The 13,486-nt window shown below is 57.9% G+C and overlaps 3 protein-coding genes across 3 annotated transcripts; 1 reads left to right on the top strand and 2 right to left on the bottom strand.

Annotated features, from left to right (window-relative positions):
* Nucleotides 1-3,924: 3,924 nt before the first annotated feature.
* On the top strand, nucleotides 3,925-7,158 carry B0I36DRAFT_277434 (ribonuclease H-like domain-containing protein). The gene is made up of 4 exons (XM_046151418.1): nucleotides 3,925-5,004; nucleotides 5,159-5,341; nucleotides 5,397-6,528; nucleotides 6,629-7,158. The coding sequence occupies exons 1-4, from the start codon at nucleotides 4,006-4,008 to the stop codon at nucleotides 6,961-6,963; spliced, it is 2,649 nt and encodes an 882-aa protein (XP_046005784.1). The 5' UTR covers nucleotides 3,925-4,005; the 3' UTR covers nucleotides 6,964-7,158.
* Nucleotide 7,159: 1 nt separating this feature from the next.
* On the bottom strand, nucleotides 7,160-9,653 carry B0I36DRAFT_425556 (phosphoglycerate dehydrogenase). The gene is made up of 5 exons (XM_046162337.1): nucleotides 9,524-9,653; nucleotides 8,967-9,334; nucleotides 7,993-8,899; nucleotides 7,630-7,893; nucleotides 7,160-7,598 (listed from the first exon to the last, which is right to left on the bottom strand). The coding sequence occupies exons 1-5, from the start codon at nucleotides 9,564-9,566 to the stop codon at nucleotides 7,525-7,527; spliced, it is 1,656 nt and encodes a 551-aa protein (XP_046005783.1). The 5' UTR covers nucleotides 9,567-9,653; the 3' UTR covers nucleotides 7,160-7,524.
* Nucleotides 9,654-11,131: 1,478 nt separating this feature from the next.
* Nucleotides 11,132-11,554, bottom strand: B0I36DRAFT_336930 (uncharacterized protein). Its single transcript, XM_046155623.1, has one exon. It carries the CDS (start codon nucleotides 11,548-11,550, stop codon nucleotides 11,329-11,331), a length of 222 nt encoding a protein of 73 aa, XP_046005782.1. The 5' UTR covers nucleotides 11,551-11,554; the 3' UTR covers nucleotides 11,132-11,328.
* Between the last annotated feature and the right edge of the window lie 1,932 nt (nucleotides 11,555-13,486).

Raw genomic sequence — 13,486 nt, 5'->3', positions numbered from 1 at the left:
GCATGCATAAACACACGCGAGCATAATAGTCGTGCGAGAAGAGGAGCTTCTCGGATAGACGGCGCGTCATTCTGGGGGGTACCGGCCTCCAATGCAAGTGCGGTAGTGTCTCGAGGCGCCGAAGTGTATCTTCTCGGAGAGCTCGCTGGGCGCTTTGACTCGAGGGCAGCGCACGAGACGGTCTGATACAGCTGGGGGCTGTGGTTGGCGCCTGCAAGGGTACCCTTTCTGGGGAGTCACTCTCCTCGTCGCGGTCGGTCAACACTTCAACACGTCTAACTACGCAGTAGTTCCATCATCTCCTCACATTGGTCAGCCGCTCTGCGAGCATGTCCTTCAGTCGCTTTCCAGTAGCGACGAGCGCACCGCAAGAAAGGCTTGCCGAAGTCGAGAGATCAGATGCTAGCACACCTTCTGTGGACACTCCAACCCAACACCTACGCCAATTGGCTATATGACACAGTTCAGCGGATGGCGGAATGAGTCGTTTGGATTGATCAACATGAGCCTTCACGAGAGAGTCTTTGAGCACCAAACTGTGTGTGATCCGCTCAGGTCGCCAAATAGTTGTCCATATTGACCAATTCGTATTGTGCACTGCCGGTCATCGCCCCAAGGGAATCCCATAGCCCCACAAAACTCCGGAAAAGAAAGCGCGTCAATTATGCCGCGCCAAACAGCTGCGACAATCCCGCATACCATGTTGCCACCGTGTTATTATTGTTGTGATGAACAGCCACGACGATGCTCGCCGATGGCAGCGTATGTCCCCGAGTTGCATGCACGAATCTACGGAACCTGTGCTGTTTCAAAGGACAGGTCAACAACGACCTCTCGGCGATCCTTCCTACATGTGCCCCTGCTTCCCAGTAGAGTGGTTCGTATACGGAGTACATAGAGCACCCTGCACGATCTGGTTTGGGTGTGAAGCTTGCAGCCTGAAGCTGTGTACTGTAGAGATGCGATTGGCACCGTCGGCGGATGGATCCCCGGCCTCTCGGAGCGAAAGAAGCACATTTGGATCCTTGTTCCAGACCCATGCATGCGATCAGCCCTTGATCTGGATCGCAATCTTCATGTGCGCATCGAGCATCCGGTCAAGCTTCTCCGGCGTCAGCACCGGCGGGAAAAGTCATGTATGGCACGGCTCCGGAGCAAAATCATGGCCACCGCGCGAAATTTGAGAGGACCTCTACCAGAGATTGAGTGACCTTGAACGGCGCACGACCAGACGTTGGGGCAGATACACCGCCTCTGGAGACCCGTCTTTCACGCCAAGTGCTTCAGCGCACCGCCGCGAGAGATCTCGAAATGGAATGTGCGCTGGGAGCCTGGGATACACGATCCTGCACTCGCCCGTTGGCGGTCCCATCATTGTCATGGAGCACCACGAAACGATCCACAATAATACGTAGTCCTCCGCATGTGGTCAGTGTCTGTGCGCCAGGACAGCTGCAAGTCATGACTGGCTGGCCTGGCAAGCACGTCACTTTGTTGGTGGTCTCTGCATGTCGGGGTCTTGTGAAAGCGGACACTCCAAGACACCAACGGACCCTACCCTCCCTGGCCAACCTCTCAGCTGAGCAGGCGGCGGGGTCGTCGTCGTCGGTGCTTGCGTCCGCCGAAGCTCTGGACCCGCAGCTGAGACATGCGCGACCCATATCATTCTTGACCATGGACAGGCTTGTCCCTGCGCGGCACCCGCTCACTCTCTCATTCCTCGGCTGGGTTGTCCAGCTGTCGGAGGGGCCTTTCGCTGAGATCACAGCTGGAAATGGTGTATCCCACAAGAAAGGACGTAGCCACGAGAGGCGACGAGGAGTTGAGCATGGCAACTGTAGAGGCTGCACAGCATGACTTGAGCGAGGTATGCCGCTGCTGCATGCGCCGATTGCGTCCCTTGCCTTGGCTGAGCGGAGGCTTTTTACGGTAGATGTTCGTTCATGCACAATGACGAGTCACTAGGGACATCCTTGTGATCGCATGATGTGATTGTTGCTGCAGTTTCCTGCACACCACAGGCGTCAGCTTGGCGAGCCCATCAGTGGACTACGTTCCTGACTGCAGCTCTCCCGCTTTGCTGGGACGATCTTCACGAAGTCCCCAGAGAGGTCCCTGAATGTCACCTCAGTACTCCGCTTCGGAAAGGACTGAAACAATTCCGTCGAGAAGGAGCTATGAAGCTCTCGATTTCAAGAGGTGTGGTATACTGGGCCAGCCCATGTGCCCTCGTCCAGGTATCGCCTGGCGGGTCGCTAGTACCCTGAGGTGTTGAGCGCAGGTACCTTGGAGTAACTATGGCGCCATGGCCGTTGTGCGGGGAACCTGCCGAAGCTGAGCACAACTTGGTTGGTCGTGGACAGTCTGCCTAGCTGAACTTTCCTAGAGCCCAACCTTGCAAGGCAGCAGAGCGTCGCACGGGGGTCGCTCGTCATAGAGGCAAGGGATTTTAGTACCTTCGAATGAGGGACAAGCGTAGGTGTTCATCGCTCTCGGCTGCCATTGTGAGCTGCAACCTTGCTCTTGCCGAGCTGCGTTTGCGGGATGTCAGACTTGTCACATCTCGCCCGTGCCCTCCACCGCGCCACGCCAGATTGCCGGACCGCGGCAGGCACCTTCTCACCGATACAATCCGCGTCGTCTGCGAGCAAACTACCAGTCAGTCAGGGCAGAAACGGGACAAGGGAGGACTCCCGACCCTAGAGCGTGTGCTGGCTTGCGTCGACCTGGACGCCGACCAAGCTGCGGGAGGCCGGCCGAGTAGAGCGCCTGGGCAGACTTAGTGCGCCCAAGGCTCAGTCCCACCAGCTGGCTTCACACCATCGACAGCACCTAACTAGCATCACTAGGGGGCAGCGACCCCGTCCAGTTCTCAACGTGCCTGCTTGCTTCTTCAGGACACAACACATGGTCTCATCTTGAGAACTTCCTGCTCTTCACAGATCTCATCTGTTGTCTATGCTTACTCAAGAGGATTCTTGCTTCTTGTCTGTAGCGACGAGCGACATAGTCAGGAGCCGTTATTCTGCTGCCTGTACTCAAACGACGCCGTCTCGGAGGAGCACACCCCTACCCACCTCACCCGCAGCATCACCCGGCGTTCACACGCAGACTTCCGGCTTATGCCGAAGGGGTTCAAGCACCGTTCCAGAACGATTGCTCATCGACCTGCTCAATCGAGACAAGAAGCAGCGGACCGACTTGCGAGCCACGCGTTTGCACAATCGCTTTGTTTGTCACAGTTCATCCCGCCAGAGAGGAGCAAACAGCAAGTCCACCCCAATCATATCAGTCCCCCACTCTCCACGGTTCAGACGTTTTGGCAACATCTTTGGTTCTAGCAATACCGCACCTGCCTCACGATATCCATATACAACAATGTGGCCTTGATATCCAGCAGAACCATCCTTGGCCACAGCACTTGTCACGCCGTTCCTTTTTCAGTAGCCCACTAACATTCTGCCAGCGTCTGTATACTTTCAACAAGATCGGTCGCGAGCTCTTCCTTCCTCAACAATCTGTATGATAGGCACCAGCTTTGGCACAACCGCAGCGAGCAACCATGTCTGACCAGCCGAGGGGCAGAGGTCGTGGTGGCCGTGGCGGAGGCAGAGGCCGGGGCGATGGCGGCACGTCTTTCTCCGGCTTCGACAACCAAGGCAACCCGCGCGGAGGCTATGCAGGTGGCCGTGGCGGCGACAGAGGCGACTTCCGCGGTCGTGGAGACTTCCGTGGCCGCGGCGATTATCGCGGCGCAGGCGGAGGAGGAGACTTCCGCGGTGGTGGCGGCGGCGGCGGCGGTGGTGGTCGAGGAGGGTCTGGCGACAAGTTTGCTGGAGAAACCGACGTCTTCAGGTACGTTTATGACCAGCCGTTCAGATCCGTCAAGAGTTGAGCTCACACCTCCACAGGCCCGGGGCAGCACCAAAGCCTGATGGAGCAACGCAAGCTTTGGAGGACCAGATTCTCAAATCACAATTCGGACCTGAGGCCCTATCTGGGAAGATGGCCAAGATGCAGATCTCGAAGGGTTCTGAGGCTCGTCAGGCCGAGTACTTCCCATGCCGACCGGCCTTCGGTACAAGTGGCCGACCGGTTGTCTTGTGGGCAAACTATTTTGAGATGAAGGTTCAACACCAACCCCTTTTCAAATACCAGCTCGAGGTCAAGCCGGTCGCCCAAAAGGAAAAGAAGCTACAGGCCAAGGACGCAAAGGGACTGAAACTAATGAACATCATCAAGACTGCTCTACAGAAGGTGGGACCTGATCACCCTTTGGTGACCGAGTTCAAGAACCAAGTCATCACATTGCGGTCCCTCACCCTTCCTGACAACAAGACAGTCGTCGTTGACTACACGCTCGAGGGACACGAAGACCAATACGAGGTTCTCTTCAACGGCCCCATTGACGTAGATCTGCCTGCCATGTTCAGATACCTGACGACCATGGACGATCCAAGCGGAAGTGTTTCGTTTCCCCGACACGAAGATGTCATCGACGCGCTCAACGTGATTATGGGTCACAGTCCTCGCGGTAACTCTCAAATAGCGTCGATCGGCCGCAGTCGCTTTTTTCCCATTGACCAGCAAACGCGTCAGACGGAGAGTCTTAGTCTGGGCTGGAACGAAGCGATCAGAGGCTATTTCCAGTCTGCGCGACCCGCCACTGGGCGTCTCCTCCTCAATGCCAACGTCAGTCATGGCGTCTTCCGTCCAGCCGGGCCGGCAAGGAATCTTTTCACGCCTCCGGCGCTATACGACAAGAGGACTCTTCATAAGAACATGTCGAAGCTTCGGGCTCGCGTGACCTATTATGATGATACAGGCAACGCCAAGCGAGTGGTGGTGAAGATGCTCCAGGGCCTGGCGATTCCTTACTTGGCTGAAGGCAAAGAGGCGAACCCCCCAAAGGTCACGGAGATTGGCGCGACCGCGGGCAAGGTTCAATTCTACTTGACTGGACCGACAGGCTCCAACAAACTCACTGCCAACAAGTACTACACTGTCGCTGAATACTTCCAAAAGCGTAAGTCTTCTAGCCCATGCACCACTTCTGGCAGACATGATGCGTCGACGCTCACATGAGATCGGTATTTGCGCAGGGTATGGCAAAACACCGAACCCCGATCTGCCCGTCATCAACGTTGGAACGACGCAGAGGCCAGTATATATGCCTGCGGAAGCCGTGGAGATCATTCCTGGTCAGCCATTGCAGCGCAAGCTCAATGCCCGGGAGACGCCGACTTTGATCAACTTCGCCTGCCGGTCGCCAGTCGCGAACGCGACTTCTATCACCACTTTCGGTCGGAAATGTTTTCAGCTGGACGGTAATGAGAAACTGGTTAGTACAGCCACATCCTTGTTGTCATTCCGCACACTTTTCTGACAAGTCATAGTCTGAGTTTGGTGTCAAAATCGAGAAAGACCTTCTCACCATCAACGGCCGGGAACTGAAGAACCCGGCCATCCGGTACAAGAACCATAAGGATGCCTTCCCGAGAGAGGGATCTTGGAATATGAAACGCGTGAACGTCCTCAAGCCGGGCGGCAAGATCGACTGGTGGACTTTCGTCCACGTTGACCCGCATCCGCGCGGCGACGACAAAACTGCAGTCACTCATATCATGAATGGCGAGTTCACAAAGGTGCTCACGAACATGGGCATTCCTATTGCGGAGAAACCCATGCACCCTCAGGGCCTTGTCGTTGACACTCGGTCAAAACATCCTGTTGTCGCCGTCAGAGCTGTTTTTGACCAGGTCAAGGAAAGCAAGGGCGCCAAAGGCGCGCAGTATGTTTTCGTGATCCTTGCGCAAAACGATCCAGACATATATGCCGCTGTGAAGACCCTCGGGGACACCGAGTTTGGCATCCACACGACTTGCATGGTTCGCAAACATTTCCTAAAAGGAAAACCGATGGACCAGTACTTTGCAAATGTCGGTCTCAAGATCAACTTGAAGATGGGTGGTAACAATCACCAAATAAAAAACGACATTGCCATTATCCGCGAGGGCAAGACTATGGTGGTGGGCTATGATGTCACTCACCCGCCCCCGGGTTCGAATGCGCCCAGTCTCGTGGGTCTCGTGGCCAGTGTCGACAAGGAGCTCTCGCAGTGGCCGGCTGCGGCATGGGCACAAGACAGTCGTGTCGAGATACTCGATCAGACCTTGCAGGCCAAGTTTGGCGAACGGCTTGTGCTCTGGCAGAACAAAAACCAGGGCAGGCTGCCTGAGAACATCATCATCTTTCGTGATGGCGTGTCTGAGGGACAGTTCAAGCAGGTATTAGACAAGGAGCTGCCGCTGATCCGCGAGGCGTGCCGTGGCAAGTATCCTGCCAATAGCACAGGGCCCAAGATCACCGTTGTAGTATCTGTCAAACGGCACCAGACGAGATTCTTCCCAACCCACTCGCAGCACATGACCAAGTCCCACAATGTCGCCACGGGTACTGTTGTTGATCGTGGCGTGACTCAGGCCAAGATCTGGGACTTCTTCCTTGTTGCCCATGCTGCATTGCAAGGTGAGACTTCTTTCATGAATGCAAAAATACCCCCTTTGCCCGCACCGCCAGAATGATTTGAACCTTACAGAACGCTGACTATACTCTCGATCGACTGCAGGAACCGCTCGGCCAGCACACTACACCGTCCTTTTAGACGAAGTCTTCCGCTCAACCCTTGGCCAGGGCATTGCCGCAGCAAACGGCATTCAAGAATTGACTCACGAGATGTGTTACATGTTTGGTCGCGCCACCAAGGCCGTGAGCATCTGCCCGCCAGCATATTATGCCGATATTGTCTGCACGCGACAGCGTGCGTACATGCCGGACCTGTTCTCCGACACGAGCGACACCGCATCTGTTGGAGGAGCTTCCTCGACGAGCCGTGGTGGATTTGGTAACGACATTTCCAAGACGGTGCACCCGAACTTGAAGAATTCCATGTACTACATCTGAGGCGCAAATCTTGCCCTTTCGTCTGAAGACAGGCAATGTTTCAAGATCAGAGATTCTGTTTGTGCCGAACGGGCCCCAAGCCGCGTCATAGTTCACGATGTGCTTGATTGAAGACGGGATTAGGTCATCCACTACAGTTGAGACGATGCCAACAGATGGATGCCATGTATGTCAAAGTTACGAGCCATGCGAAGTTAGAAAAGTGTAGTTTACCCCAAAGCCAATGTGCCGACCCGCATTGTCCTCATGCGTGACTGTACGCCCATGATATAGCGGGCAACTTCACTTGCACACAACTTGGCGCCTGACCTGCCAATAGACAGATGAAGTCGGTGTTCGATGTGGGTGCATACAGCAGATTCGCATCCACATACCTGAAGAATCTACCCAGTGTAGGGGTTCCATGGTCTGAAACCCTGAAGATACAAGACCACGCTGGCTTCATCCAATATGTCCACTCACAATTTACCCCTCAAGCCTGATAAGACTGACATCCAGAATACCCTCTGACCTCTCCAGATCCTCCGCCACCTCCCGATTCACGTCCCCACTAACACCAAGTCATGAGCGCCTCCTTGCCTCCGTCTCGGCCTCCCTCCTGCACACCCTCGACACCAGTAACAGCAGAATCCATCCTCTCCAACGCGGGTAGAGGCTTCCCCTCACTCCCATCACCCTCCTCGTCCTCCTCTTCAAGACTAGCGACTTGCATGAACCGAATGTTGATCCCATGCTTGCCCAGCGCGACACTGACGCCACCAATCTTGCCCGGCTCATCGTAGTTGTGCAAGATGACCAGCGTGCCCTCGGGGATAAAGCTCGCCGTGAAGCGGCCGAGCTTGGAGATGTAGACGTTCTTGCCGGACACGTAGCCCTGGATCATCTGGCCTCCGCGACCACCGCTGCCGGCAAGACGACTGGTGCTACGGGCTCTGCTGCTTCCACTGGCACCGCCGAGAGTACCGACAGCAGCAGTAGCGGCGGCAGAATCGGCTCTGTGAGGATGCGGCCTCCCGTTGCTCCCGACACTGCGCAGGGTGACGAGGCTCGCGTAGGCCCCAGCGCCGTCGCCGGAGCCGCCGTGCTCGTGGATCTCGTTGATGACGATGCCCTTGTCCTTTGCGATGAGCGTGGCGTTGACGATGTTGACGTCCCGCCCGCCAGAGTCGGAGATGACCGATACCAGACCCTTGACGAGCGCGGCGAAGAGCGGGCGCGTGTTGGAGACGCCCGACAGCTCGCCCTCGTAGACGAGCTCGAACTTTGTGCCGCCGACCATGCCCCCGCGGCCGCCGCCGGCCGGGGCGTAGTGCTGCGTGTACAGGGCGCCCATGCGCTCGACGAGCTTGACGTAGGGCTGCAGCTTGCGGTACTCGCCGGGGAGGATCAAGGGGGCGTTGACGGCGGCGGTGGGCAGGCCGCCGCGCAGGATGGTGAGCATCTGCGAGCACACGTCGAGGCTGACGTTCTCCTGCGCCTCGGCGGTGCTGGCGCCCAGGTGCGGCGTGCAGACGACCTTGTCGTGCGCGGCGAGCTGTGCCGCCACGCTGCCCTTCTCGGGCGGCTCCGTGGTGAAGACGTCGAGCCCGGCGCCCGCGATCCAGCCCTGGTCCAGCGCCCTCAGCAGGGCCGCCTCGTTGTACACGCCGCCCCGCGCCACGTTGAGCACCCTCGCAGGGCTCTTCATCTGCCGGAACTCGGCCTCGCCGAGCAGGTCCAGCGTCGACGCCAGGAGCGGCGTGTGGATAGTCAGGAAGTCCACGACGGGCAGCAGGTCCGCCAGCCCGGCCGCGAGCTCGATGCCGGCCTGCTTGGCCAGCGCGGGGCTCGCGTAGGGTCCGACGGCGAGGAGCTGCATGCCCAGGCCGACGAACATGCGCGCGACCTTCATCCCGACCTTGCCCAGGCCGATGATGCCCAGCGTCTTGCGCCCGACCTCGACGCCCACGAGCCCCCCCGCGCTCCCACCTGCCCTCCTTGAGCGTGCGGTCCGCGCGGCCGACGTTGCGCGCCGTCGCGAGGAGCAGCGCCACCGTGTGCTCGGCGGCCGCGACAATGTTGCCCGCGGGCGAGTTGACCACGATAACGCCGTTCTTGGTCGCCGCCCCGACGTCGATGTTGTCCATGCCCACGGCGGCCCGCGCCACCATGCGCAGCTTGCGGCCCGCGCTCAGCACCGCGGCGGTGACCCTGGTCTCGGACCGCACAATCAGGCCATGGTAGGACGGGATGCAGGCGATGAGCTCGTCCGCGGACAGGCCCCCCGGCCGCGAGTCGACGTCGAACTCGGCTGAGAGCAGGGCGAGGCCGTCGGGGGACACCTTCTCCGGGACGAGGATGCGAAGGCGGTCTGGGCTGGAGTACCCCGAGGCTTGTCATTCGGGGAGAGCCGTGGGCGTCATGTTGTCAGGCTACGTCTGGGTCGCAGGTGTCTGTTTGGTGGGAAGGGGTGGGGGAAGAGACGGAGACAGTGTAGCTCGGGGAGAGCGAGGAAGAATGATGTGTCTGCTCGAGCTTCGGGGGGCTTATATGTACGCCTGCCCAACAGGTAACCGATCACCTGTAGGAAAGAGACAGAGGGAAAAGCTCCGGGGCGTGAGCATCCGAGGAGGATATGTTCAACAGAGAACTGGCCCCCGCGTCGTCGTCAGCGTATACTTGAGTATATCACACGGAGAATGTGAGCTCCGAGAGAGACAGAGAGGGGAGGGGCAGCTGAGCCGCAAACTCAATGCACGACGCTACAACGGGCGAGACACTCGCTCGACCCCGCATTCGGCCAAACATTGAGCATCTCGCCCCCAGGCAACACCTCAGCTGAATAACCATGACAGGTCTTGCGGCTTAGCTATTTCGAATAAATGCAGAGTACGGTGCCCTTTCCCAATGCGCCTTCGAATACATGGCCGAAATGGCCAGCACCCGGTACAGAACTCGTAGAAGAATGTCCTTATTGCGCCCAACTCCAGACCCTCGTAGCTTCAGCATCGGGGTCCCATCCGACCACCACGACAACTACGACAGGTTTGGTCCGATTAAAGATTCAGTTCACATCAAGATTAAGTCGAGATACTCGCCGTCTGAAGTCTCACCACATAGCTTGGAGGAGCAATCTTGGAGCAGATGGCTCTTCAGGATTATGGTGGCCGAGGGCTACGACCTCTGAGAAAGACTCCTTACACAGACGACGACCTGAAGATTGGCGATCTGTCCAAGGCTCACGATGTTCGCCCTCGACTGATAGCTGACTGTAAGCTGCGATTTCGTGTTAGATGGTAACAACCAGAGGATAAGTCTACCTACCCCCTGGTGACCACCCCACCTCGCGACCACCCCAAACCCCACCAAAATCGCGAAAACTGCCCTTTGGAACCCCTGTAACCTGGCTTATTCTAAGTAGGAAAGAGCTCTAAGTATATTCAAAATAAAGCTAAAAAGGAGGAGAATTCGATTATAAGGTCGCAATCCATATTCTATCAAGATTCAGGCCTATATAGTAGGAAACATAAGACTAGAGCGAAAAGAGCGATGTCCTTGTCACGATCCGACCTCCGGGGTCAACCGTCTGGCCGGGCTTCGGGGTTGCTGTTCTGCGAAGTAGGTAAAGCTCAAGCAATATCACAACTGGTCGAATGTCGTTCTCTCTCTTGGGTTGTCGTGTCTCTGGGAAGAGATACCAGTCTCGGCAATTGAGTGCCTAGTTCAAGTGTGGGTGAGAATGGTACTTAGATTGATCGCTGAAGTATGAAGGTAAAGACTGTCTGGTCAGGGGAAACTATCTGAATCATATACTCCTTCATCCTTCAGCTCCGTGAGCCACGCACCGCTGGATCACCGTGAGCGTCCCTTTGGATCACCGTGATCCAGGTGTGAGGCTCACTGGATCACCTCGTGAGCCAGTGATCCTTCTTATCGTGATCCCTTATCGTTGATGACTCGTTAACAGATAAGACATGTCTGGCGCATTTACTTCTCTAAATATAGCCCCAATATTGATCCTTGGTATTCCCATACCTCTAAAATTCTGTAGACCTTTGCCGCGGCCACTGCCACGAGCACAGTAGCTCGTTCGTAATCTCCCAGGTCGCTCTGAGCCCCACAACTACCAACTCGGGTGATCTACCTCAACGGCGAGGTCTACATGTTGAGCATGCCACATTACACGATGCAGAGTATGATTGGAGTGTGTATTTTTGCTAGTAGCCTGTGACCGCCTCGAGAAACCCGATCTACCCTCGCTTGCTGCACAAATCTGCAGCGTGCAGCGTGCCGTCTGTCGTCCATTATCCCCGTCAAGCAGGAGCCAAGACTCTTTGATCATAATCCTCAGCGCATGCTCGTAGGCTTGGTCGGTCTCGCTAGTGTTCAAGAGACCTGATTTGCTCCTTGAATCGCCTCTCCAGTGATTTCTTGGGGCGTGCTTGGAGCCTTTCCCTCAGTCGTCTCAGCAGCCCCCGTTCCCTCGATCCTCTTCGCGACCTCGAGTATCGCGCCCCAGTCATAGTCTTCCGCGCCGTACACTCTTTGCTTCTTCATGTACACGACATATCCCTCCCCGTCCCCATCCTTGGAACTCCGCGCCATCATCCCCTGAAGCGCCGCCTCATCCCAGCCCCTAAACCCAAAGATCTGCTCCCGCCGCCTCAACCTCCACGCCCCTACCTTGTCATCCCGCGGCCTCCGCCGATCCGCATAGTCAGACGATAGGACGGGATACACATCGTCCAGCACCTCGCCAGGCTCGATGCACGTGCGGGCGAGATCAGGTAGGAAATCCCAAGTGATTCAGGGGGGTCGGTGGACGGGTCGTACGGCTCGAGGACCCAGGCGCGCTTCTGCCACGACGGGAGGGGGACGAGGGCGAGCGGGACGGCGATGTACGACCGGTTGCTGGAGGAGAATGTGATGGCGTGGTCGTCTCCGCCGAGGGGGAGACGGCGCGGCGCGGTGGCGTAGAACTTGAGGCGCGGGTCGAGGATCATGCGGAGGTACAGGGCCATGCGGCGGATCATCGTCTCGTCGTCTTGCGCGGTGCCGAGATCTGACCGCGGTGCCTCCTGTGCTGCTTTGAGTTCGTCTCCTTGTGAATGAGGTGTTGCGTTGGCGCCGGAGACCAGGCTCAGAAGCTCCCTCGCCGCCGACAACAACGTCTCATCCTCTACCTCCCTGGGCACACCATACGTCCAGTCCTGCGTGTCCTGCCTCATGATCTCGGGAAACCTCAGCATCCACTGCGTCCCGCAGTCGATCCCGTGCGCGAGCCAGACCTTGACAATGACGTGCAAGGAGCCCGGCTTCCCATCTTTGATCCGGTCGAACACAGCCGCCATGATCTCCGATTGCCTCTGCGTCTCGGCGTTGGCGGCCGCAGCAAACGTCTCGGCCATGGCATCGAGATGGAACTTGGCGATCAGGGCGTCGGCCTTGTCCTGGCTCGCCTGCGTGGCCATGGCGGGCAGGGCGGTGAAGACGAGCAGGTCCAGCTCGATGTAGTCCCGCGTGACGGCCGTGATGTAGCTCTTGTCCGTGAGCGGGATCGTGTCGTCGAGCACGCCCTGCATTGGGCGCGGCGCCCAGGATACCAGCTGTGCTGTGTCACCGTCTTTCACGGGACCGCCAGGCTCGTCGGCCGCCGAGCCGAGGGTCTTCGACGGGGGAAACCGCTGCTTACCCCCGTTGGCAATGAGCGGTACCACGTCCCCCGCCGCAATGACCAGCAGGGCGAACATCCAGATGACGTCCTCGACACACTCCGCGCTGCCCCGGAAGACGAGCGGGATGCTCGACGTGTTGAGCGCGATGGACATGAGGTCGCCCTTGAAGGTGCACCCGAACGACAAGATGCTGACGAGGTGCTGCATCGCGGAGCACGCCGCGCCGCGCTCGGGGTGGAGGCGTTGGATGCGGTACCACAGCTGCCACAGCTCCGTCGGGCCCGGGTCGTCGATGCGCGTCTGGTGGTGCGGCAGCATGTCCAGCGAGGGGGCGAGCTCGGTTCTGTCGAGGACCAGCTCGCACAGGTACAGCGCGAAGTAGTGGATGAAGCGGAACTCGAAGCTGAGGACTCTGCTGCCGGTATCCCCCCGAGGTTGTGCTGTGGTGATTTTGTTGTTGTTCAGGTCGGGAGCGAAGCACAGGAAGAGAGGGTTGTTGATCTTGCCGTGCGGCGAGACTCGAGACTCATGAGCGCACCAGGCCCTCGTGAACCAGCGCGCCTGCAAGAGCCTTGAGACGAATCGCTTCGCTGCGGCTCGGAGCTTCGCCACATCGAACTTGCCCGCAGGCTCATTGCTTCCTCCAGACGAAGCGGCCGAGTTGTGCCTCTCGCACCACTCCTTCTCGGACCTCGGGAAGCACTCCTTGACATATGCCCCCTTCTCCGCCCCCTCGAGATCATGCTCCTTGACGTGGTCACACATGTCCTGGTAGAACTTCCTGTATGCCAGCGCCGCCTCCATCTCCTCCTCGTCACCGAGCTGCACGTCCTCGAGCAAGATGACGACCCGTCTCGCAGAGCGGTAGA

Source organism: Microdochium trichocladiopsis (assembly GCF_020744255.1).
Source record: "Microdochium trichocladiopsis strain MPI-CAGE-CH-0230 chromosome Unknown B0I36scaffold_12, whole genome shotgun sequence".
Lineage (NCBI taxonomy): Eukaryota > Fungi > Ascomycota > Sordariomycetes > Xylariales > Microdochiaceae > Microdochium > Microdochium trichocladiopsis.
Note: the sequence above shows the minus strand (reverse complement) of the source record. Positions and strands in the feature narration are given on the sequence as shown.